General features: G+C 45.8%; 1 protein-coding gene across 2 annotated transcripts in view; it reads left to right on the forward strand.

Moving 5' to 3' along the window:
- MPP7 (membrane palmitoylated protein 7) overlaps positions 1 to 27,110 on the forward strand; it is a 332,266-nt gene that overhangs the window by 249,538 nt on the left and 55,618 nt on the right. For both annotated transcript variants that reach the window (XM_040434340.1, XM_040434341.1), the window contains exon 13: positions 26,455 to 26,625. In XM_040434340.1, the coding sequence (XP_040290274.1) occupies positions 26,455 to 26,625 (171 nt within the window). The remainder of the gene's footprint in view (positions 1 to 26,454; positions 26,626 to 27,110) is intronic.

Consider the following 27,110-nt stretch of genomic DNA (forward strand, 5'->3'; position numbering starts at 1 on the left):
GCACCCCAGACCATTATGGCGCCCCCTCCACTGTGGCGCGTAGAAAACATCTGAGGTGGGATCTGCTTGTCATGCCAGTAACGTTGGAAACCATCAGGACCATCAAGGTTAAATTTTTTCTCATCAGAAAATAAAACTTTCTTCCACCTTTGAATGTCCCATGTTTGGTGCTCTCTTGCAAAGTCCAAACGAGCAGTTCTGTGGCGTTCAAGGAGACGAGGTCTTTGAAGACGTTTTTCGTTTTTGAAGCCCTTCAGTCTTAGATGCCGTCTGATGGTTATGGGGCTGCAGTTAGCACCAGTAAGGGCCTTAATTTGGGTCGAGGATCGTCCAGTGTCTTGACGGACAGCCAATTGGATCCTCCGGCTCAGTGCTGATGAAATTTTTTGGGGTCTTCCACTTGACTTTTTTGTTCCATAACCCTCAGGATCATTTAAGAAATTCCAAATGACTGTCTTATTGCGTCCCACCTCAGCAGCGATGTGAGAGACCCTGCTTATGCAGTTCAACAACCCGACCATGTTCAAAAAGGGAGAGTTTTTTGCCTTTGCCATCACAACGTGTGACTACCTGACAGAAAATGACAATGAATCCACATCTTTGCACAGATTTGGCCTTTTAAAGGCATGTGGTCCTAAAATTTGGATCAGCTGAAAAACAGCCTGTTTCAGTTTAATCGTTATTTTCAATTAATTGAATGCTCAAAAAAAAATGTGTCTCGCTCTCATTTCTTCTTGTTGCATGTTGAAGCTCTACTTGGAACCTTGTTTAGATCCAACAATGTAAAATATGATTTTTTGCCATTTTTCAAGTGGTCTTATGATGCTGGCGCGGTGCGTGTAGAGCAGAGCATGGAAAAAATCATAATGAAATTAGAAGATTGTCACGAACCAGCGGGTGTGAAACGACTGTGCCACGTGTCCTACCTCTAAGGGTCCATTCACACGTCCGTAGAATGGGTCCAGATCTGTTCCACAACGTTGCGGAACGAATCCGGAACCATTCATTCTCTTTAGGGCCAGAAGAGATGCGGACAGCACACAGTGGGCTGTCCGCATCCGCATTTCTGGAGCTCGGCCCCGATCTTCCGGTCTGTAGCTCCCGAAAAAAATGGAACATGTTCTATTCTTGTCCGCAATTGCGGACAAGAATAGGCAGTTCTATGGGAGTGCCGGCCGAGTGTGTTGCGGATCCGCAATACACTACGGATGTGTGAATAGACCCTTAGGGCGTTGTCTAAGTGAACCCCTCGATTCTTCAGAATACGCTTGATGGTGGAGATAGACTTTCCCGAGGGGAACACCAGGTCGCTACCTCTTGAGGAGGATAGGTACACAAGGCAGCTGGTCCAGGAGGTACCTGAGAAAGGTGCCAGAAGTACAGGCGGAGTCGTTACCAGGAGCAACAGTGCAGGACCGACGGATGAGGCAGAGGCATAGTCAGACAGGCAAAAGGTCAGGGCAGGCGGCACAGGTACAGATCAGGCAATCCGGATCGGCAACAAGAGAGTCAAGGGAAGCAGGCAGGGATCAGACAGTTAGCAGAATCCAGGAACGAAGTACAAGTCAGGAACACACGTGAGTATCAGGATCTTTAGCAAAACACAAGGACCTTGACACTGAGGCATCTGGGAAAGGAGCTGAGCCACTTCTATATGTGCAGGAGGGCTAGGATTGGTCAGCAAGGTCACATGACTTAACCCATAAAACCCAGGAAGTGACGTGCGCCGGCCCTTAAGGAAGTGCTGCAAAAAAACTACAGCAAGCATGCTGTGGCCAGGGCTGAGAGGAAACTGAGCAGCTCCTCAGAACCAAAGCACCTACACAAACAGAGCCCAGAGCTGCAGCGGTAAATGGAAAGCTCTGGCCACAGATCACCGCTGAGCACAGTGCCCGAGACTATGGTGGTAAGCAGGGGAACAGCGGCGCACAGCAGCCGCTATTACAAAGATAATGTATATAAAGACATAAAGCTCCTAAGGACTTTCTTGAGTTGGATGCAACGTGATTTATGAGCATAGAAGGCAAATAGCCTGGATAGTAAAGCGGATCTCGCACCCTCAATGGGGCTCTTGAAAGGTACTAGTTCTCCGTGTGGAGATCCAGCTGGTCTTACAGGCATGTGCCATTGACTCCCGTTGATTTAAAGGGGTTATCCCATGAGTAATGTAAAAAATGAAAATCAGACATCATATAGTACATGACAATGTCTTTCTAGCAAAGCTAGAACCAGCCCTGTACCTCCCATGGATCCAGTACCTCACATGGATCCAGAAATCTCCCCTTTCATTGCTCTTCTAGATTTATAACAAGCTGAAATCTCAAGGGGAGTGTCTTTTCTGCTGCAGCTCAGGGGGCGTGTCCATGCTCTGCCTATCACAGCTCAGTAGGCAGTTGAAGGATGAAACTGAGCATGTGCAGCCTTCTCAGTGAGCAGGACAAAGAAATGAGAAAAACAAACAGCAGATGGCGCTATACAGATACATTTTATTGAATAACACACTGGCTATGAGAAATTTTTAAAGGGAACCTGTCATCAACTTTATGCTGACCTCACTGAGGACAGCATAAAATAGTGACAGACATGTTGATTTCAGCGGTGTGTCACTCATGAGCTAATAGTAAGTGGCTGCCGAGCACCAGCATCATAATCTTTGCAGCCCAGGCCTGGAAAAGAGTCAAATCTACTTGAGAAGAGTCATAGTTATTCATAATCTTGTGCACTTGCACTCTCACCCATCTGCTTATGACTGGGAGTTTTCTCCTACAGAGATAGGGAGAAAACTAGGTAGGAGACTGTCCGTCATCAGCAGGTGGGCGGGGAGAGCAGGAATTTATGAATAACCTTGACTCTTCTCAGGTGGCCGTGACTCTTAGGCCTCTTTCACACTTGCGTTGTTGGGATCCGTCATGCACTTCCGTTGCCGGAGGTGCCCGCCGGATCCGTAACAACGCAAGGGAACTGAAAGCATTTGAAGACGGATCCGTCTTCAAAATGCGTTCAGTGTTACTATGGCAGCCAGGACGCTATTAAAGTCCTGGTTGCCATAGTAGTAGTGGGGAGCGGGGGAGCAGTATACTTACCGTCCGTGCGGCTCCCGGGGCGCTCCAGAATGACGTCAGAGCGCTCCATGCGCATGGATGACGTGATCCATGCGACACGTCATCCATGAGCGTGGGGCGCCCTGACGTCACTCTGAAGCGCCCCGGGAGCCACACGGACGGTAAGTATACTGCTCCCCCGCTCCCCACTACACTTTACCATGGCAAACAGGACTTTAGTGTCCTTGCAGCCATGGTAACCATTCAGAAAAATCTAAACGGATCCGGCCTTAAGCTAAACGTCGTTTCGGCGCATTACCGGATCCGGATTAATGCCTTTCAATGGGCATTAATTCCGGATCCGGCCTTGCGGCAAGTGTTCAGGATTTTTGACCGGAGCAAAAAGCGTAGCATGCTGCGGTATTTTCTCCGGCCAAAAAACGTTCCGTTCCAGAACTGAAGACATCCTGATGCATCCTGAACGGATTTCTCTCTATTCAGAATACATTGGCTTTTTCAGTGTTTTTGCGGTCCGTTTTTCACGGATCCGTTGTTCCGTTTTTTTGTTTCTGTTCCATATTTCTGTATGGCGTATACAGTAATTACAAAATTGGGCTGGACATAATACATGGGGATAATCCTGATCAGGATTCTTCCGGCATAGAGCCCCGACGACGGAACTCTATGCCGGAACACAACAACGCAAGTGTGAAAGGGCCCTTATGCAGGCCCAGTCTGCAATGTTTGTGATGTTGGTTCTCGGCAACCACTTACTTTTAACTTATAAATGACAGACCGATGAAATCAACTCTCCTGTCTCTACTTTATTCTGCCTTTAGTATGGGCAGCACAAAGTTGATGACAGGTTCCCTTTAACCCCTTATGGACCCATGACGTACCGGTACGTCATGTGTTGTTCGGGGCAGTGATCGGAACAAGGTGCCTGTTCCGATCATTGAGCAGGCACCTCGGCTAAATGTGCGGGGGTTCCCGTGATCAATTCAGACCTGCGGTTTGCAGCTTTTACCTGGTGCGGCGGTCGGCGGTGCCATCGGGTCCCCATGGGGCTGTGGGGAGGACCCGATGGCATGGAAGGCAGCGCGATGCCTAAGGAAGGCATCGTGCTGCCTTCCGGTGAAGAGCCTGTGAGATCCAGCACCCTGGATCTCACAGTGGCATGTCACTGCTGGTTTATGTGTCACTTAGAGACACATCACCAGTGAGTCATTAGTGAAAGGTGAGAACTTGTTTTATGTGTTTTTTATTTAATTAATATTAAAATAATATAATTAATATTAAAATTAAGTCATTTATTATCTGTTTTACGCCAGTTTTTGGCATAATTAGGTTGCATATTTTGTCGCAAAGGTGCTTTGCGACAAAATCTGTGCCTTTACCCCGCTCAGACAACTTTTGTGAAGTGACGGGAAAAGAGGGCATGGCGTGGGTGGAGAAGTGGGAGGGCCGGCCCTTCTCATTCATTATTTTCCATACCAGTTTATGGCGTGAAAAATGCCTTTAAACTACGCCAGCAAGGAAGCTGGCGTAGATTATCATATGTCGCACAGCCGGCGGCAGCAAGAGCCACAGTTATGTAAAGTCCTGTGTCTCTACATAACTTTGGCAGCGCGGAGGGATTAAGACCCGCATGTAATTCGCCAGTCTTAATAAATGTCCCCTTTTGATTTTTGCAGCCCCTCAAAGGTTAGAAAATGTGTGTTATATTTTATTTTTTAAACTATACTTTTCCACTGCGTTCACTGTTATTCAGCGATTTTATGATGTTTGTCACAATTGCAAATGATTTAAATAGGGATATCATTTTTACTAGTTCTAGATGCAGTTCTGAGAACTTGTCCAAAGTCCAAGAGCCCATCTCTGATGAAGCTGCACTAGTAGCAGCGACATCTGTAGCCTTTATCTTTGCAGGTGTCACAGGTCAGGTCTTTCTAATACATACAATTTTTATATATTTGACCATTCAATTTTTTTCTTTTTTAGCAAGATTCTAGCACTTTATATATTAATTCTCCATGTGCTATACCTTGTAATACCTTGCATTACCTGGTATACTGCGATGAGACTGCAGTATTCGTTAGGGCCCTTGCACACGACCGTATGCCCTCCGAGACATACGTCCGTGAGTGGGCCATATGTCCTGGAGCGGCATTGATCGTGCGCAGGGGACCGCACAGCATCATAGATGACAATGATGCTGTGCACGTCGGGCCGCCCACGGGGCTATTGTCCCGCACTATATGATCTTATGAGTGCAGGACAATAGCCCCGCGGGCAGCCCGATGTGCACAGCATTATTGTAATCTATGATGCTGTGTACTCCTGTGCCCACGATCAATGCCGCTTCTGGACGTATGGCCCGCTCACGGACCGTATGTCTCGGAGATCATACGGTCGTGTGTAAGAGGCCTTGGGCCTCTTTCACACGACAGTATGGCTTTTTCAGTGTTTTTGCGGTCCGTTTTTCACGGATCCGTTGTTCCGTTTTTTTGTTTCTGTTCCATATTTCTGTATGGCGTATACAGTAATTACAAAATTGGGCTGGACATAAAATTTTCAATAGATGGTTCCGCAAAGACGAAGCGGACCCATTGACTTGAATGGAGCCACGGAATGTGATTTGCAGGCAATAATAGGACATGATCTATCTTTCAACGGATCGGAAATACGGAAACAGAATGCATACGGAGTACATTCCTTTTTTTTTTTTTTTTTTTGCGGAACCACTGAAATGAATGGTTCCATATAAGGACCGTATACAGAACGCAAAAAACGGTCCGTAAACGGGGAAAAAAAAAAACATTGTGTGAAATAGGCCTTAAGCAAATATTGTTTGACCCCTTTTTTAGCCTTATTATGGACATTTCCTGCAGGTGTGCCATTATTATTTTCAGTGGCACTTGGAGTGTGTTTTTTGCTAGTTTTTGAACTTGGTCCTTTTCCTTTTTTAGGAATTTGAATCATTTTTGTTATGTTTGGATATGTTTTTGGGTGCTTCTTGCTAGTTGTTCTGTTTAGTACTGTAGCACACTTGTGACATGACAACCCTATTTAGCGGCTCCTGGCCAACATTTTTTGGGTCCAGTGCCCATCTCCTGCATTAAATTTTTTGGTTTATGGACCTACCTGAGCAACATGAGAGACCCTAGTGTATTTTAGAGATGTCAAAGGGAAAATGACTCTCACTCCTGGTTCCTACATTTCTTTAAACGGCATCTGTCAGCAGATTGTTTACTTGGATGGCAAGGCCAGAAGTGGACAAAAATATAATATGTCCACCTACGATCTTCCATTTTATATTTCGTATATTAGTTTTTTACTTCTTTCTTAGTTCCCAATGTGTAATATTACCCAAAAAGCTGAATGTTTGTTGCATTTCGACTGCGGACCTGAATCAGTTGGGCTAATTGAGTGCGCTGCTGGAACGGCCCTTGATATAACGTTGTTTTCGGAGTGATGACATTATACGTAAACACAGACATCAACTTTGTGAACTTTTTCTCTCGTCAAACTAAGCTTTACAGCTAGTAAATGACAAGGAATGAGCGCTGCGGTCGAGCAGAGTGTCAGCAGATTTATTTTGAAGACTTTAATAAAGATCAGACTCTGTTTTATATATTATGTCAGGATGCGGTGGTATGAAGACAGGACCTAGGTTTCCTTTTCGTAATATTATCGGTATTTTCCTTTTATTTTTAAAGAAACATTGCTTGTATGACTTCCAGTGCCGTGTGAGAAGTTGTAGGTACTGTAGTTTCAGTTCAGTCCTCCTGATAAATATTAAAGGGCTTGTATGCGGGAACAAGTTAATTCTAAAGCACTCAAAGTGGGATAAAAACCTCATTGATCTCCGCCGCACCCGTTCCAATGTATAGCGGATCCCCGCTGGTCCCTTCTTTCTTGGGATGTCACAGGAAATGCCTGATCGGCCAATCACTGACGCAGCTCTGACCGTCTTGCGATAGGCTGAGCAGGCATCTCCAGGCTTTTCCTGTATTTCGAGTTTTCCCAAATTAAAGGGGTTGTCCCACAAAAAATATTATACAATTTTCACACCAGCACCTGGATCTGAATACTTTTGTAATTGCATGTAATTAAAAATTTTGCATAGCTGCTGAGTTATTCAATAGAATGTATCTGTATAGCGTCACCTGCTGTTTTTTTATTTCTTTGACCTGCTCACTGAGATGGCCGCACATGCTCAGTTCCATCCATCAACTGCCTCCTGAGCTGTGATAGGGAGAGCATGGACACGCCCCCTGAACTGTGATAGGGAGAGCATGGACACGCCCCCTGAGCTGCAGCAGAAAAGACACTCCCCTTGAGCTGCCAGCTTGATATAAATCTAGCAGAGCAATGAATGGGGAGATCTCTGGATCCATGTGCGGTACAGGGCTGGTTCTAGCTTTGTTAGAAAGAGATTGTCATGTACATTGTATCCTGGTAAGTAGCAGAATTGGAGCGGCAGGAGATTTGTGAGGAAGAGTATACCTTCTTTTTTTTATTTTATCCCACTTTTGAACCTTTTAATTCCCCCAGACCTCCCCCAGGACAACCCTTTTAGGAGCATGACTTCAGTGGAAGAAAATTGTGGTGACATGCAATGTACCTAAAATTCTATCTCAGTATCATATCTAGCTCACAACCACTGGGTTTTATTATAGGAACCCTTTTTAAAGAGGACCCATTAGCTGTCCTTTACATTCTGCTGTTCCTCTATTACTCCTCCTTAAAAAGTATGAATAAGGTTACATGCACGCGAACGTTGTTTGTTTCCGTGTCCGTTCAGTTTATTTTTTTTGCAGATAGGATACGGACCCATTCATTTCAATGCGTCTGCTCCGTAGCCCTGCGAAAAAAATAGAACATGTCCTATTCTTGTCTGTTTTAGGCATAATTACAATAGATCCGCAAAAAAATACGGATGGCATCTGTTTTTATTTGCGGATATGCAATTTGCGGACCGCAAAACACATACAGTTGTGTGCATATAGCCTAAATCAACTACTATCCTATGTCAGTAGGGCGTGTTCCTACACAGACTGACCCTGTAGACTTGATTGGAAAGTATCAGACTGTATGGGGTAACACTCACTTGTCAATATTAAAGAGAAATAAGGAGGAGGGTCACACAGATGCTACACGGCAATTTTAGCTGCCCAGCGTCAAGTCTCGGGCAAATAACGTAACTTGTAGGTGACTTATTTTAAATTTGCAGTTTGAATGTAAAATAAAGAAACCAAACAAATCGTGGACAGGTGACAAACTGCAGTCCCACACAACTTACATTGCGGTTTGTGATGGCGAAGTTATGTCCGACCTGCAGCCAAAATTGTAGCATGTTTGGATTTGTGATGACAGTCGTGTCTCAGGTCATATCAAGTGCCACAATGAAACCACATTGACAATCATGAGGAGCAGTGTGACAATTGATCTTCATGTTGCCTGACCGATTTGTACAGCCGGGGAGGGGGACCTGGCAGCCTAACAGCACCCCCGCTGCCAGCCTAAGCCTCTCTGGCACTGGGTCACCCCACAGGCACAGCAGCAACGCAACGTCTGGACAGATCACAAAAGTTCACCTTTCTGTGTGGTCTCAGACAACCGACTGATAACAAGTACGGTAGGTATTAACCTTTGTGTAGTCTTCTGCTCATTAAAATCACCCAGATCGGAGCCTGCATAAGGGTTAATACCTACTTGTATTCAGTCTGTTTTCTGGGACCTCACAGAATGGCGAGCCTTTGGGATCTGTTCACACCTTGTGTTTCTACACACCAGCTGTTGTTGCTGGGGCTGTGTGGCCCAGAACCAAGGGGGCTTAGCTTGGCATGAAGGGTGCTGTTGAGCTGGTGGACTGCAGTGTTGTGCCAAATTAGCCTAGGGACCCACTTAAAACTTGTCATTTGGCATATATGTATTTTAATCAAAACGTATATTAAGAACCTCTTCGTCATAAATGTGGCTTAGCATCAGGAGAACAAGGTATACACCCCATGTCCCTTTTTTTTCCTGCAGTTTTTGGAAGTTCACACAAAGCCTATTCAGATGTTGTTGGAACTCAAACCTGGGGCCCCGGTGCTACCAGGCATCATTGCTGTCACCATGTCGTATGTTATTTCATATAGAAGGTTATCCGGTGCTCCCCCCCCCCCCCCCCCCCCCCCCCCATCATAAACGTCCTAATGAATGGCGTTCTGGCATTGACCGGACAGGTCTATTTCCCTCGGTGGCACATAAATTGTTCCCTCTAAGAGCTTGGCAGTAGGAGTATACAGCCCGGTTGTTCCCCGCTGCAGCAGAAGTGCCATGTTGACTTCATAAATGAGTAATTAGGTTTGCACATATTTTGTCAGCAAAGCAAAGTGCTTGTGGAGGAATGTCAGGAGAATCAGATAAGATCACTTCTTCTAAATTACACCGGCTTGTACATGCCAACATTTCCATGCGTGTTCCACTTTCATTCGGCTTGAAATGGAGACTCCAGTCATTTGTATTCATTATACAGTAAGTAAAATAATATCGCTCTTCTCTATCGAAGAGGTTTAGTCTGAAGGCCCCATGCCGGGAGCAAAGGCACTTGTGCCACCCACAGTAGGGATTGTGGTACTGCACCCCCCTGGAATTACACTTTATCGTGATATTAAAAGAGTATTTTCCAGTTTATATTAGAGTGTCTCGTCCTCCCCCTTTCAAGGAGTCCGATAGCTCTTGAAGTTTACTGCGGAGGATGATGTGGACATTTCTGCAATGTACATCACATTCTTTCGGCAGCTGTGTGTATGAAAGTAAATGATCTGTCTGCATTGATTTCCTCGTGGCTGCTCAGAAGTGGCTGTTATGCATTGTGCTTTTTATGGCTTCTCCAGTGTTTTTCAGTAATAGGATACGCTTTGGGTAGACCATCAAATACTGCTCATTGGAAGCAATCTCAAGCAGTCAAAACACTTCATATAACCTCACGGACGCATTGTAAGATCCAAGATGCTTTGTATGTTTCTGTCATGACAACATGAAAGTCAGATCGGTAACGTTAAATCCCGGCTTGTGGCATTCGCTGTTGACAAACCACAGACGGAACATGTTCTGGTTGGCAGTGCAGCTGTCTCTAATATTGGAGTTGTCAGTCAAGTAGAAAATCCTAACCATTTCCTCCACCGTCCAGATGTCGGTGACTTCATCCAGATGATAAACTTGGTGTTGTTTGTGCTTGTTGGTGCCTTGCATATGTGGACGTACCACAACCATTAACCTCTACCATGGGATGGTTCTGTTCTGGATTGAACGGAGTACCATTACTGGTTTGGTGTTCAGGTTCCTCTCATTGGAAATAGTAGTCAGAAATATGGAGCATATACTGCTCAACGTAAAGGAAAGTAGAGGAGCATTCATAGCTGGTGGATTGGTTAAGTTTAAAAAAATGTTTTATTTTTGCTTTTTCACCATACTCGTACTCTACCACAGGTCGGACTGGCCTTAGACCATACAGGGATATTTCCTGGTGGGCCGATGCGCCGGGAGGGGTGGATGAGGGTGTGGTGGCTAGGTACATAATGCTCTGATGCTCTCAACAATAATTAATGTAGAAGCATCAGGTTTTATGAACCTTTCTGGCGGCTGCAGGTACCCCCTGAATCCAACTGCATAACCGTCCTCAGGACAGTAATACACTTGAATACTGCAACGAGGTTGGTGGTATTTTGTGCTGCACTGTCGTATTTGGTTCTGCAGGGGCGGTACTTTGTGCTGCACTACAGTATTGTGGGCTATACCTACTTGTGTTGTCCCTGCCTTCTCTTAGTTTTTACCCGCCTACAACATAGGGCCACTTTTAGGATTCCTGTGCCTTTTTTAGCTTCCAGTCTGCCCCCTGCTCCACAGTATTTACGCAATAAGCTAGGGTTTTGGTCATTAAAGGGGTTGTCCCATGAAAAATATTGTACAGTTTTCAAACCAGCACCTGGATCTGAATACTTTTGTAATTACATGTTATTAAAAATATAGCATAGCCACTGAGTTATTCAATAACATGTATCTGTATAGCGCCATCTGCTCTTTGTTCTTTTCCTTATTTCTTTGACCTGCTCACTGAGATGGTCGCACATGCTCAGTTTCATCCTTCAACTGACTCCTGAGCTGTGATAGGGAGAGCATGGACACACCCCCTGAGCTGTGATAGGGAGAGCATGGACACACCCCCTGAGCTGTGATAGGGAGAGCATGGACACGGCCCCTGAGCTGTGATAGGGAGAGCATGGACACAGCCCCTGAGCTGTGATAGGGAGAGCATGGACACCCCCCCTGGGCTGCAGCAGAAAAGACACTCCTCTTGAGCCGTCAGCTTGATATAAATCTAGCAGAGCAATGAATGGGGAGATCTCTGGATCCATGTGAGGTACAGGGCTGGTTCTAGCTTTGTTAGAAATCAATTGATTCATGGGATAACCCCTTTAAGGCCTCTTGACCATGACCACTTATGAGTACAGAGAGGACATGATGTTGGTTGGTGTTCTGTACCCCGACATGAGAACTACAATTCCCACATTGACGGAGGCAACATTAGTAGAAATAACTTATTGCCATGGTGTTTTACCCATATAACCATTTTTGTTTGCTATTGGACGGTTTAAAGCACCCATGGGTGCCAATGTGAGCAAACCTTGCGGTCCATAGCGTGACAAGATGGAGGCTATATCCTTTTATAACACACTGCGTGTCCAGTATTGCCACAAATTCCATATTATAAACCCACTAAGTTAGCCCCATCTATCATATAATCGGGCTAAACCGTGTGCCGATCCCTTGTCCAATCCATGGCAGAAGCGCAAGGTTTAGTTGCAGATTTCTGTTGCAGGGTATCTTAAATATCCTGAGAGCAATCAGTGCCGTATTTACATGGTCTTTCAAGCCATGACTAATAGAGGACACTTATGATGGACGTCTGAGGAGCAACATTGGAGACATAACTCTAGTAGTCAAGGATCAGGGTTAAACACAAAATTTCCCCCTTTATTCATGCCCGTGTGCGGCAAATGGAGGAGCAGGGTACAGGAGCCCAAGTCCTGCCTTTGAGAAATTAGTCATTTAAAGGGGTTGTCTTTTTTTTTTTTTTGTTCAACCCCAGCCTGCTGTGCCTGTGGGGAAAAAACAAAAACAAAACATACCCATTTTGGCTCCCTTTACTGGTCCCATCTGTAAACGTGCCGATTCATATGGTCACATGCGCCGCTGCAGCCAATTACTGGCCTTAGCATTGGCATGTCCCCAAGCCCACATTACATCACCACCGAGGCCAGTCATTGGTTGCAGCGGAGCATGTGTTCCACCCATCCGGACCAGTGAAGGGAGCCAGGAGTGTCGGGAAGCAGGTGAGTATGTAATTATTATTTTTTTTCTACAGGTACAGCAGGCAGGGCTTGAAATTTAAAAAGGTTTTCCGAGACTTTGCTACTGATGACTTATCCTCTGGATAGGTCATCAGTATGCGATCAGTAGAGGTCCGACACCCGGGACGCCCGCCGATCAGCTGTTTGAGAAGGCACCAACGCTCACAGTAGCGCCGCAGCCTTCTCTCTGCTCACTAAGCACAGCGCCGTCCATTTGATAGCGGTTGTGCTTGGTATTGCTCTCAGCCCCATTCACTTTAAAGGGACTGAGCTGCACCTAGGCCACGTGACCAATGAACGTAACGTCACATGGCCTACAAAAAGCTGGGGAAGGCTGCCGCGCTACTGCGAGCGATGGTGCCTTGCAGGGGTCCCCGTTGGACCCCGACTGATCAGAAACTGATGACCTATCCAGAGGCTAGGTCATCATTAGTAAAGTCTTGGAAAACCCTTTTAAGAAAGTTGAAAAAAGTTGGCAATCGGCATTGCGAGGTACTATGAGGGTGAACGTGTCACCTAAGTGCTCACATTGTCCTCATAATTCACTTGCTAGCTCGGACTACACTGGTCGCTGCCGTCGGTGACATCTTTACATCCTTTCTCATTCCCACAGGAGGAAACCTTTTTACTCGCCATTTGTTTTGCATATCCTAAGCTCGTAAAGGTTTCTCCGCTTTCTAGGAGCTGCTCCGAGGGGAGCTGTTTAATAGTTAGATTTTAACACGTAGGTAAAAGGTCAGGACAGATTAGTATGTTTCGGGAGAAAGGGATTCAAGTAAAGTCAGACCTGACAAAAAGCGAGTTTTACACGACCACTGACCCGGGTCATTTTTGAAGGAAGTGGTAAATCTTTGTGCAGTTTTATTAACTGGATTTGGATGACCACATTAGCATTCATCCTCCTCCAGCTTCTTGTCTGTGCAGAGGGACTGGGCTAGAGTCGAAAACCAAAGACAGGAGCTCCAAAAAAAGTATTTGATTGTGAGGGCCACGGAGCACAACATGCATCAGACGAGGTCTGGATGGGCTTAGCGTAGATTTATGGGTACTATACTCTGAGCGAAAAATACTGCCCAATTCTGGCTACCACTACTGTGTGAAGACGGCCTTATATTTCTCCAGGTTATTACTGCCATGAAGCGTGCCACGTCTTCAGTGAAAGTAATTATGCCAGATGACTTTTCCAGAAGTCTTGATAGTCCTTGTGATAATGCCAGCGTCTGTCTGATTGTGTAACCTTCCAAAAAAATTAAAAATGTAGTGACTCTCCACCGTTTATCATCAGGTCACTTTTAAGTTTTTAGCAGCAGGTAATGTATCATTATTACCTAATCGATTCTGCTTATACATGTAGTCACGGGTGGAGCTGTGTTAGGGTGGGCTCACATCACGTTTTATGCCTAGGTTTCACGTATATGTTGCAAAAAATTATACATAAACGCAGCGCACCATGTTCTTGTATCCTGCAGAGTTCGTTAAAAAAAAAAAAGTATACGCTTTTTTATTTTTTTTAACAATGGAAGTCTATGGTGAGCGGATGCCCCTGTGTGGCATTAGTCTGAGGTATCTGTTTAACGTATACCGGTACATTTTTCGTATGCATTAGGCTTCTTGCACACAACGGTATGCCCTCCAAGACGTACGTCCATATGTCCTGGAGCTGCATTGATCATGCACAGGGGAGTACACAGCATCATAGATTACAATGGCGCTGTGCACGTCGGGCCGCCCGCGGGACTTTATAATCTTTTTTGCTACTACAGGAAGTCAAATATATTCCTTTTTTGTAATGTTTTTAATGTGATTGTCCTTTTTTATTTTCTGTATATCATTATGTGCCGTCATTAAGTGTTCATCATGAAAATCTAGTTACTTTTTTAAAAATTTACTTTGTTGCAATTGTGAGATATTCTTTTTGCTTTGTTATAATGCCACTCCCCTGATGTTTAATAATGTGCACGTCCACCTACTGAGGTGGACACAGATGCTCATTTCCATCCTTCAAAAGCCACCAGCTATATCTACTCTTTCAGTTGCAAGGAAAGGGCTGACGCAGAAAGGACATGCACCCTGAGCTGTGATAGGGAGAGGGCTGCAGCAGAAAGGACACGCACCCTGAGCTGTGATGGGGAGAGGGCTGCAGCAGAAAGGACATGCACCCTGAGCTGTGATAGGGAGAGGGCTGCAGCAGAAAGGACATGCACCCTGAGCTGTGATAGGGAAAGGGATGCAGCAGAAAGGACACACACCCTGAGCTGTGATAGGGAGAGGGCTGCAGCAGAAAGGACATGCACTCTGAGCTGTGATAGGGAGAGGGCTGCAGCAGAAAGGACATGCACCCTGAGCTGTGATAGGGAGAGGGCTGCAGCAGAAAGGACACGCACCCTGAGCTGTGATGGGGAGAGAGCTGCAGGAGAAAGGACATGCACCCTGAGCTGTGATAGGGAGAGGGCTGCAGCAGAAAGGACACGCACCCTGAGCTGTGATGGGGAGAGAGCTGCAGGAGAAAGGACATGCACTCTGAGCTGTGATAGGGAGAGGGCTGCAGCAGAAAGGACATGCACCCTGAGCTGTGATAGGGAGAGGGCTGCAGCAGAAAGGACACGCACCCTGAGCTGTGATGGGGAGAGAGCTGCAGGAGAAAGGACATGCACCCTGAGCTGTGATAGGGAGAGGGCTGCAGCAGAAAGGACACGCACCCTGAGCTGTGATGGGGAGAGAGCTGCAGGAGAAAGGACATGCACTCTGAGCTGTGATAGGGAGAGGGCTGCAGCAGAAAGGACATGCACCCTGAGCTGTGATAGGGAGAGGGCTGCAGCAGAAAGGACACGCACCCTGAGCTGTGATGGGGAGAGGGCTGCAGGAGAAAGGACATGCACCCTGAGCTGTGATAGGGAGAGGGATGCAGCAGAAAGGACATGCACTCTGAGCTGTGATAGGGAGACGGCTGCATCCGAAAGGACAAGCACCCTGAGCTGCCATCTTGAAATAAATCTGGCAGAGCAATGGATGGGGAGATCTCTGGATCCATTGGAGATACGGGCTGGTTCTAGCATTGTTAGAGAAGAGAAAGTGACTCAATGACTTTTCTGGGAGAGTTTTGTAGACATGCTCTGTGACCTGCGCGGAGGTCATCGTGCAGGGACGGGGAGTAGATGAGCATTAACCATCACTTATTGTCAGTGGTGGATACTATGTTGTCTATATTTAGGTGTTGCCTTTCATTGTAATCCTTAGAATGAGATGGCCGTTGAAAAGTGATCTTTACAAAACAGGAAATGTCAGCTTATTATTAAGCTGCTGAAAAGGCTAAATTTTGTAAGGGTACTTTCACACTTGCGGCAGAGGATTCCGCCACGCAGTTCCGATCCGGCAATCTGGACGCAAACGGATGCATTTGTGAGATGGATCGGATGCGGATCCGTCTCACAAATGCATTGCAATACCGGATCCGTCTTTCCAGTTGTCATCCGGAAAAATGGATCTGGTATAAATTTTTTTCACAGATTTAATGGTCTGCGCATGCGCGGACGGAAAGAACAGATCCATTTTGCCGGTACACTTGGCATTAATGCATTTCAATGTAAATTGATCCGGCATTCCTGCAAGTGTTCAGGATTTTTGGCCAGAGAGAAAACTGCAGCATGCTGCGGTATTTTCTCCAGCCAAAAAACATAAGAGGGACTGAACTGATGCATCCTGAACGGATTGCTCTCAATTCAGAATGCATTAGGATAAAACTGATCAGTTATTTTCCAGTATTGAGCCCCTAGGACGGAACTCAATGCCGGAAAACAAAAACGCTAGTGTGAAAGTACCTATGTAGACAATGAAATGGAAAAAAAAAAAAATAGCTTCTTCTGATGACAAATGCAATTTGACTTTCCTTAGGAATGCATTTAATCATGTATTGGACCTTTGTTTCAGCCAGAATTATAGGCCGGAGCTGCATTCGTAATTCTACTGGTTTCTTCTAGTTGACAGACATATCCCTATTAGGTGTAAATGATTCACTTTCCAGAATTCAAGTGTTGATACATTTGATAAATTCACAACTTGGTGTTGCTGTTCCACTGTTGAGTTCTGACAGTAGTAACACACCTTGTTGACAAGGGGGGGGGGGGGTGGTAAGTACATTTCCAGGAGGAATAACATCAGAACTGCATAGCTTTAAGAAAAGGCGCTTCAGAATTGTTTAAGGGGAAAGACAAGTATTTACTAAAACAGACAAGTCAGGAGGGCGGACAGGGCCTCTTCGGTTTGAAGTTATAGTTTCCAGCCAGTAACGCATCCAAAGCAGAGGATTTTCCGAGCGGAGTTCCTCATTATTTATTCTTTATCAGCACAGTTAACAAGGGGGGAGAATGCGGTCATGTGATTCATTTGTCATCGTCAAGTAGATTAACCTTCCCAGGACATTTATTACTTAAGGAACACTTTGTGATCTTAAGACGATCGTTTGTCTTCAGTAATAATCTCCTCCAGTTACTGACTGGTAAAAGTTATATTTTCCATTGTTTGTTAGAATGAGAAAAAAAGAAAGTCTGCCAGACGGCGTTATAACCCGAATATTAATCCAGGCAATGTATAACCGGGGAGGCACGACAATCCAGGTATTATAGGAGGGTGGGTGAACTGGTACCCTTGACCTCCTCAGATTGACGATGTGTCAAGTGGAATTGACAGAGGTGTGGTGAAGCATCAGTATTGTCCCTATATGGACACAGTGGCCCTTCAGGCACCTTTACATCAGGTGTCACTGCCTCCATTTTGGTCTTGGACCCCAGCCACCCATTTTTCCAAGGCCGTTTTTAATTAGTGCCTATATCCCTAGATGCTGAATTCATTTTAAACCTATGGGTATAATAGAAGTTGGTCATTTACACTGTAGAATAGGTTGCCATCTATGAGACCTTGCAGTAGTGGAAGGGCACAAACACTTGTGAAAAACCTATTTGAAAGTACCTAATATCCATTTATGTAATGAGTATATAATTAGTAAAATTCCTAATTATTTATTATTCCATGGCACTGTACATATGATAAGGGGGGCACATCATTAATACAAAACAAGTGCAATACGCATGAACAAGACTAGTTACAAACGATAGAGGACCCTGCCCGTGAGTGCTTACAATGTACAAGGGATGGGTGAAGGATACAATGGGTGAGGGTAAAGCTGGTCATATGGCGGTATATCGGCAGCAGGGTGACTGTAGGTTGTAGGCTTGTCTGAAGAGGTAAGTTTTCAGGTTTCTTTTGAAGGTTTCCATGGTAGGTGAGAGTCTGAGATGTTGGTGTAGAGAGTTCCGGAGCATAGGGGATGCACAGGAGAAATCCCGGAGGTTGTGGAAAGAGCAGATGTGAAAGTAGAGAAGGAGGTCTTGTGAGGATCAGAGATCGCATGTGCGAAGGTCCCGGGAGATCAGGTCACAGAAGTATGACGGGGACAGGTTGTGGACGGCCTTGTATGTCACATTCAGTGATTTGTACTGGATTTTCTGGGCAGTAGGGAGCCATTGAAGGGATTGGCAGAGTTAAGAGAGAGAGGTAATGGGGGAGAGGTGGATTAGTCGGGCAGCAGAGTTGAGGATAGATTGGAGGGGTGCAGGGCCGGACTGGCCTGCCGGGATACCGGGAAATTTCCCGGTAGGCCGGCAGGCCTGAGTGCCGCAAGGACGTGGCCCTGGTGACAAGTGGGGGAAGCCGGCAGCAGGGCAGATCAGGAGATGAGCGCTTCCATTGTGGAAGCGCTCATCTCCATAGTCATCTGTATCGCCGTCCTCAGGACGGCGATACAGATGCCTGTGCTGCGGCAGGGGAGGGAGAGGTGTGTCCCCTCCTGTTCCTCTGATAGGCTGCCAGCCTAGTGCTGGCAGCCTATCAGAGGCCGGTGCAGGCGGCGCAATGACATCATCGCGCCGCCTGAGCCGTATAGCGAGGGACACAGGCCGGAAGAGGCCTGCATCGCTAGAGGTAAGTATAAGTGTTGTTTTTTTTTATATATAGGTACAATACTGGGCTGGCACATGATAAGGGGGGACTACTGGGCTGGCACATGATAAGGGGGGACTACTGGGCTGGCACATGATAAGGGGGGACTACTGGGCTGGCTCATGATAAGGGGGGACTACTGGGCTGGCACATGATAAGGGGGGACTACTGGGCTGGCACATGATAAGGGGGGACTACTGGGTTGGCACATGATAAGGGGGGACTACTGGGTTGGCACATGATAAGGGGGGACTACTGGGCTGGCACATGATAAGGGGGCTACTAGCACATAAGGGGGGGGCTACTGGCACATAAGGGGGACTACTGGGCTGGCACATAAGGGGGCTACCGGCACATAAGGGGGGCTACTGGCACATAAGGGGGACTACTGACACATAAGGTGGACTACTGGCACATGATGGGGGGGCTACTGGCACATAAGGGGGGCGACTGGCACATGATAAGGGGGGCGACTGGCACATGATAAGGGGGGCTACTGGCACATGATAAGGGGGGCTACTGGCACATAAGGGGCAGCTACTGGCACATAAGGGGCGGCTACTGGCACATAAGGGGCGGCTACTGGCACATAAGGGGGGCTACTGGCACATGATAGGGGGGCACTCTGGCTACTGGCACATGATATGGGGGGGCTCTGGCTACTGGCACATGATATGGGGGGCTTTGGCTACTTGCACATGATATGGGGGGGCTCTTATTACTGGCACATGATTGCGGGCATCTATGGGGGCACATCTTACTGGCAGATTATTGGGGGGCACTATAGGGGCACTACTAAGGGGGACTACTGGCACATAAGGTGGACTACTGGCACATGATGGGGGGCTACTGGCACATGATAAGGGGGGCTACTGGCACATGATAAGGGGGGCTACTGGCACATGATAAGGGTGGCTACTGGCACATGGTAAGGGAAACTACTGGCACATAAGGGGCGGCTACTGGCACATAAGGGGCGGCTACTGGCACATAATAAGGGGGGGCTACTGGCACATGATAGGGGGGCACTCTGGCTACTGGCACATGATATGGGGGGGCTCTGGCTACTGGCACATGATATGGGGGGGCTCTGGCTACTGGCACATGATTGGGGGCATCTATAGGGGCACACCTTACTGGCAGATTATTGGGGGGCACTATAGGGGCATCTTCTGAGGCTAAAAAGAAGGGGTATTTTATATGGGGGCTCTGTATAGGGGCATTTTATACTGGGATACATTATGGTGGGTACTATGGGGAAGGGGGGGAGCACTATGGGGGTCATCTACGGCGGCACTGAGAAGGGGTATTTTATATTGGCACATTATGGGAACATTAGCTTAACTGGGGGCATTACAAAGGGGTATGTTTTGCACATTATAAGGAGAATTATTACTACTGGGGGGGCACTATGGTGGGCTTTATTACTCCCCCATGGTATGACCCCCTAGTAGCAGCACCATCCTCTCCCTGCTCTGCTATTCCTCTGCCCCTTCTCCAAATCCTTATTATGAAATCTTTCTCATTAGGATAAAACACAACATCAGCTCCGCCGAGTCCCCGGCCAAGTGTTGAAGTGGTATCCAAGATCCCCAAGGACCAAGCCAAGTAACTGTAAGTTTTTATGTGAAATATGTTTGTTTGTAGTTGATCTTTATTATCGATTTTACATTGCAGATTTTTATTTATTTTTTTGCAGCATATGGGTGAGATTTTATAAATATTTTTATTATTTAGTCGAAAGGCTCATTGGGGGGGAGGGGGGATTGTAACAGGACTGCCGTAGAATATCTAGAATAGCTGGTCAAGTAAAATGTTGCATGCAACAATCATTAAATAGCGCCAAAAAATTGAACCATAATCTTCACAAAGTGAAAATCGAAAAGCTTTATTGATAATATTTAATAAATACATACATAATAATAAAAGGCAGCACAAAGGTGGAACACAGAGATGAGGAACAGGACCCAAGGAGGGACTGAGAGGTCAGCACATCAAAGAGCAGGGAAAAGAATGTAAGATGAAAAACACCAAGGCACCTCTGGACAATAAGCCCCAAACAGACTGCAATGGAGGCAAATATGAGGATAGAAAGACTTGGTGATTAGAAGGAATAAGCATACCCTGAATGGTGTGTCGATCTCTCAGCCACCTCCTGACCCAATGCCGTTTCGCCAGTAACCTGGCTTCTTCCGGGGATAATTGGGTGGCAATCATTAAATAGGTGGCCAACATAAAAGGGGCGGGTCAAAGGGCGTGTAAAACACTGTCTGAGCATGCTGAGAGTTGTAGTTTTGCAACAGTTGGAGGCATCCTGGTTGGGAAAACACTGTGATAATATGAACAATGGGGGTTCTACAAAAGAGCTATCGTGGGGCAAAGTTCATATTCGTGTTTACACACGTGTTTTAGAATGAATGCTTTCTCCTATTATAAACAAGTAAATAATGACGCGATGCTGTGGGGCTGGTATTCAACTTTTTCCAGGGCTGGTTTCTATCCCCAGTCCTCACACCGGAGGGGTGTGAGAGTGCTAGATGGGAGGCCACAGAGGAGAATGTTACAGTAGTTTAGGTGGGAGAAGATGAGGACATGTACAAGCATTGTTGCAGACTCATGGTCGAGGAATGTGCGAATCCCAGAGATATTTTTTGAGTTTGTATTCGGCAGAGCAGAATCAAAGGTTACTCCAAGGCAGCTGATTTGGTTAACCAGGAAGAGTGTGCAGCCATTGACTTCTGTTGGGGGGCTGAGAGAAATGGAGGGAAAGATGATAAAAAAAAAAAAATTCTCCCTGTTAAGTTTTAGAAAGTGAGAGGAGAAGGAGTATATGGTATTCTGGATAGTAAGAAGGTGACATCTGGACCAGATAGGTAAATTTGCGTGTGGTCAGCATTGAAGTGATACTGAAAGCTCTATGAGCTGTCCAAGGCCAAAGGTGTAGATAGAGAAGAGCAGGAGGCCTAGAACAGAGCCTTGAGGAACTCCAACAGTAAGACAACGAGATGAGGAGGTATTGTGCGAGAGGGAGACGCTAAGGGGGACATTTATTAAAACCAGCAAATTATAAGCCCCCTTATAAGGCCTCTACATAACTTTGGCTCTTGCTGCCGCCGGCCGTGCGACATGCTTTAAACTACGCCAGCTCCCTTGCTGGAATCATTTAAGGCCATTTTCCACGCCATAAACTGCCGTGGAAAATGATGAATGAGACCATCCATCCCGCTTCTGCTATGCTCCTGTTTTCTGCCACTTTGCAAAAGTGGAGAGAGCAGGGTAAAGTCACAGATTTGGTCACAAAATGACTTTGCGACAAAATCTGCTGCCTAATTACGCCTAAATCAGCGTAAATCAGATAATAGAGGTGATCCAGGAAAGGGGCAAGAGATAATCCGTATATTTGATGTTTGCAGAGTGCTGTCGCATTGTGTTTGACTTTGCGGTAGCTGCAGTTGCAATGAGTTTTTCATTTTTGTTTGCCTTTTTTTTATTTGTATTTCTTTGTGGTATTTCAGTTTCTCAACTTCCTGAAATCTACCCTAGTATGTACACTTAAAGGAGTATTTCAGGATTTTGTTATTGATGACCTATCCTCAGGAGGATAGAGCATCACTATCTGATCGACAGTAGTCTGAAACCCACCACCCCCTCCGAATAGCTGATTGTGGGTACTGGGTAGTGGACACAGCTGCTTTCTGTAGCACTGCAGTAACCACATCCACCCACTACAGCAGTGGTGGCGAACCTATGGCACGGGTGCCAGAGGCGGCACTCAGAGCCCTTTCTGTGGGCACCCACACCCTGGGAAAAGTCTATGGTGTACCAATATGCCTTAGACTTTTCCTGCCATTCATCAGCGCCGCACTATAAATGGCACCGGCAGTGCACTGAATGTAGGCAGGCTATTACAGCTACATGATAAAGTACATGGAAGATATTAGGGATCGACCGATATAGATTTTTTAGGGCCGATATCGATAATTTGTGAACTTTCAGGCCGATAATTTATACTAATATTCTGGGAATTTTCATTTTTGAAAAAAAAAAACATCCTACACAAATCTGCTGAAAATTAATATGTTTATTGTTAACGTGTATTTTATTTTTTTTTGTAAATCTTTCTTTTTCATTTATACTTAATTATTTTTTATTTTATTTTTTTTTACTAACTTTTAGCCCCCTTAGGGACTAGAACCCTTGTCCTATTCACCCTGATAGATCTCTACCAGGGTGAATAGGACCTCACACTGTCCCTGCTGCTCTGTGCTTTGTGCACACAGCAGCATGGAGCTGAACATGGCAGCCAGGGCTTCAGTAGCATCCTGGCTGCCATGGTAACCGATCGGAGCCCCAGGATTACACAGCTGGGGCTCCGATCAGAGGAGCAGGGGAGATGGGATCCTGTGGCCACTGCCACCAATGATTAATACTGGGGGGAGTGCACTACGCCACCAACGTTTTTAATACTGGGATGGGGGTGGGGTGCGCACTGCGCCACCAATGATTAATACTGGGGGGCTTGTGGGGGGGGCGCACTGCGCCACCAATGAAGAGAAATCTCTCATTAATTCATATACAGGAGGCGGGAGCTGGCTGCAGAATCACATAGCCGGCTCCTGACCTCTATGAGCGGTAGCTGCGATCCGCTGCACCTAAGGGGTTAACTACCGCAGATCGCAGCTACTTGTCATAGAGGTCGGGAGCCGGCTATGTGATTCTGCAGCCAGCTCCCGCCTCCTGTATATGAATTAATGAGAGACTTATCTTCATTGGTGGAGCGGTGGCCACAGCCCCTCCCCTCCTCTTGTCCTCCCTCCTCTAATTGGCGGCAGCGGCAGCACAGGGGGAGGAGACACTGCTTCCTTCTCCCCTGTGCTGCGGAGGGAACACGGAGAGCGCTGAGAGCAGCGCGTTCTGTGTTCCCCATACGTTATCGGTATATCGGCAAAATAGATGCCGATACCGATAACTTTCAAAATCCTGAATATCGGCCGATAATATCGGTAAAACCGATAATCGGTCGATCCCTAGAAGATATACTATATTGGACTGTGGTATTCAGGGTAAATTGCCGTGTTGGCACTTTGCGATAAATAAGTGGGTTTTGGGTTACAGTTTGGGCACTCGGTCTGTAAAAGGTTCGCCATCACTGCACTACAGTGACCACACTGTGTATTTCTAGTGCTGATTTCTGGAGCTCGAGCTACTACTGAAGAGCTGATCATCTGGGGTGCGGAGTGTCATACCCCCGCCGATCAGATACTGATAGGCCACCAATAACAAAATCCTGCAATGTCCCTTTAACATTTGTTGTTAGGATATTGAGATATGTGAAGCATGTTCAACTAAACCAGAGAAACTAAGTAAAATGTTTAGTTTAAGTGGGCTGCCCACTTTACCCTTTTGCTTTTGAAAATAAATAGATTTTCGACACTTTTTAAAAAAGTGAGTGGAAAATGAGTGTCTATAACCAGCTCTGCACATTTATTATAATCTATGACATGTTGGTGCACGGACCTGCGCAGATGCACCACGTTTATTATTCCTAATGATTATGGCGCATCTGAGGTCAGGAGGAGATAGATCAAGATGATATATACAATATATGTATGTATAGATATAGATGCGTCTGTATATACAGTATATTATCTAGAACTAATAATGACAAATCCATTTTACACATTAGTATAACATTAGCAGAACATAGTCCTGCCACTTTACAAATCACTAGTCAGACCACACATGGAGCACTGTGTACAGTTCTGGGCTCCTGTGAACAAGGCAGACATAGCAGAGCTGGAGAGGGTCCAGAGGAGGGCAACTAAAGTATAAATATACCAGGCGGCAGTACATAGATAATCTCTCACAGACAGTTGCTGTAACAACAGAAATATCACTGAAGGCAACTTCCTAAAACTTAACTTTTAATATATATAGCTCATAAAATATATCCACTAAGACAGGTCCCACCAAGACCAATAAAGCCGTAGTACAGGCAATAAATCAGAAAGCTGTCACGTAAAGACGGTTAGCAACTAGAGAAGACGGGTAGCGCAGATGGAACAACACGTCAAAAAAAAACAATGTCTGTCCCTATGCTTACCCTAGAGAGATCTGCTCAGCCCAGAGATCCACCTTGATGGTAGGAGTACTCTGTCCACATGCCTCGGCTAGCCTGTCCTTATGCAGCCCTATCACAATGGGAGTCCTAGGGGAGAGCCTGAGGGATAATTCACCCAATACCCGCGCATACCCAGGTCATCTGACCGGGATGAGCAGTCGGGAAGTGTGGATTCACCTATGGGGCTTTGACCCGCCCAAGATCTTACATTTAAAAGTGAGTACTTTCCTTAGATGTAATGGAGCTGCATCTTTCGCCTCCTGGAGCCCTCCAACTGTGCATGCTGGTCTGTGAGAAGATGACGTCCACTTCCATCTTCATCAGATAAGTTAATCGTTCTGAATTAGTGGTCTTTATCTTTTCGTCATTTCTAAATCTGTTGAGTATCATACTGTGTATCTGTCCTAGAGACCTATTACTGTCTCTTAATCTCATCACAGACCACTGCAGACTTGGGGCGCTCCGGTTTTTGTTGCTTATCTTTTGTATTGTTGTATTCTTATCTATTTTTGTCGGCCACTTAGTCATCTCACTATTAGACTGACACATCTGTCCCCTGATGAACCTTGTTTATTACAAGGGGAAACGTGTGGGGACTGTGTATGTTGTATCAGATAAGTGATAGGGCTGCATAAGGACAGGCTAGCCGAGGCATGTGGACAGAGTACTCCTACCATCAAGGTGGATCTCTGGGCTGAGCAGATCTCTCTAGGGTAAGCATAGGGACAGACATTGTTTTTTTTTACGTGTTGTTGCATCTGCGCTACCCGTCTTCTCTAGTTGCTAACCGTCCTTACGTGACCGCTTTCTGATTTATTTCTGACTACGGCTTTATTGGTCTTGGTGGGACCTGTCTTATTGGATATATTTTATGAGATATATATATATATATATATATATATATATATTAAAAGTTACGTTTTAGGAAGTTGCCTTCAGTGATATGGCAGTACAGAGATCACTCTCATCATCTATTTATACTCAGGACTGTGGCTATGATGAGAGGACATCCTCTACATCTAGAATAAAGAAGGTTTGTACACAAACATAGAAGAGGATTCTTTACGGTAAGAGCAGTGAGACTATGGAACTCTCTGCCTGAGGAGGTGGTGATGGTGAGTACAATAAAGGAATTCAAGAGGGGCCTGGACGTATTTCTGGAGTGTAATAATATTACAGGCTATAGCTACTAGAGAGGGGTCGTTGATGCAGGGAGTTATTCTGATTTCCTGTCTGGAGTCGGAAGGGGGGTTGCCTTCCTCTGGATCAACTTGCAGGATAACAGGCTGAACTGGATGGACAGATGTCTTTTTTTCAGCCTTACAATCTTTGCTACTATGTTACATTTGTTCTTGAAGTCCACTGCAGTGTCTTTGTCTTGGAGTCTTTTACGTCTTCACAGCGTGTTGTCTCCTGCATAGAGAATGTCTCCATGTCCTGGCTGTGTAACAGAATCATCGTTGAACTGTAAAACTGTAATATTTCTAATAAAGTGTAACAATTTCACATGTTCTTATTATCGCCATAAGTGGATTTTCAGACTATACAGTATTTTAAAGAAACCAATATTTGTTTTATGTTCCTACTGTAAAACCTGAGCACAGATTCGGCGCTGTTCTGCCGTCTGCCTCGCCACAGCACACAAGTCCTGTTTTTCTATTGCTGTCTGGGATTTATAGACGGCTTTTCAGCGATCCGCACGTGAATAAGTAATCGCTCAGCAGGCGCCATTTAAACGTTACCTTAGTAAAAGCAGCCTCGGCTGTATTTTTTTGGGGAGGTTTAGCTTGTAATGATTTCTCTGCTGTTAAAATATTTCTGAATATTATACCTAGGCAATGGCGCGGGCCGCAGACGTCCAGCTCTGATCTGAAAAATGTGTTTTTTGTTTCAGCCGGGTTTAGAAGAAGTTTTCGTCTCAGCAGGAAGGATAGAAAAACGAATAAATTCATGTACGAATGTAAAAAGAGCGACCAGTACGATACAGCAGATGTCCCGACCTTTGAAGAGGTGGCGCAGTATCAGCGGCAGCCGAATGAAAAATACAGGTTGATAGTCCTGGTTGGTGAGTACGGCTCTCCGTATAAGACATGCTTTGTTCGAAGTCGAAAACGTTTTTTTTTTCCCCCTAAAGCCAGTCGCTCCGAGTTTTTGCTATGATGTCAAAAATTCAGTTGCTGTATCTGCTAATAATTTTCCAGTGTTTTCCAATTTCTTAAGTTCAGGATGCAGGACTTGGAGCACTGGAGTCTATGGGTGTTTCTACAGCCAACTGAATGTCACATTGTAACTTGGAAAGTATCGCGTCGACCACAAATAACAAAAAGTCAAGCTGATAAGCGGTAACACTATATGGGCCCTGTTTTTTCGGCTTAAAATATGATTAGGTGTTGAAATCTAATCTTGCAATAGAAGAAGTCGGAGCACTTTGCCACAGACCTGGTTATCTCTAGCGAGATGTTTTCCAAGTCTAAAAGCTGGATAGAGAGGGTTTTCCTAGCAGGCTTCGGCTACAGTAAATCTCCTCAATGACATTCAGATGGGGTCGGA

This window comes from Bufo bufo, chromosome 5, assembly GCF_905171765.1.
Source record: "Bufo bufo chromosome 5, aBufBuf1.1, whole genome shotgun sequence".
In the NCBI taxonomy this organism is placed as follows: Eukaryota; Metazoa; Chordata; class Amphibia; order Anura; family Bufonidae; genus Bufo; species Bufo bufo.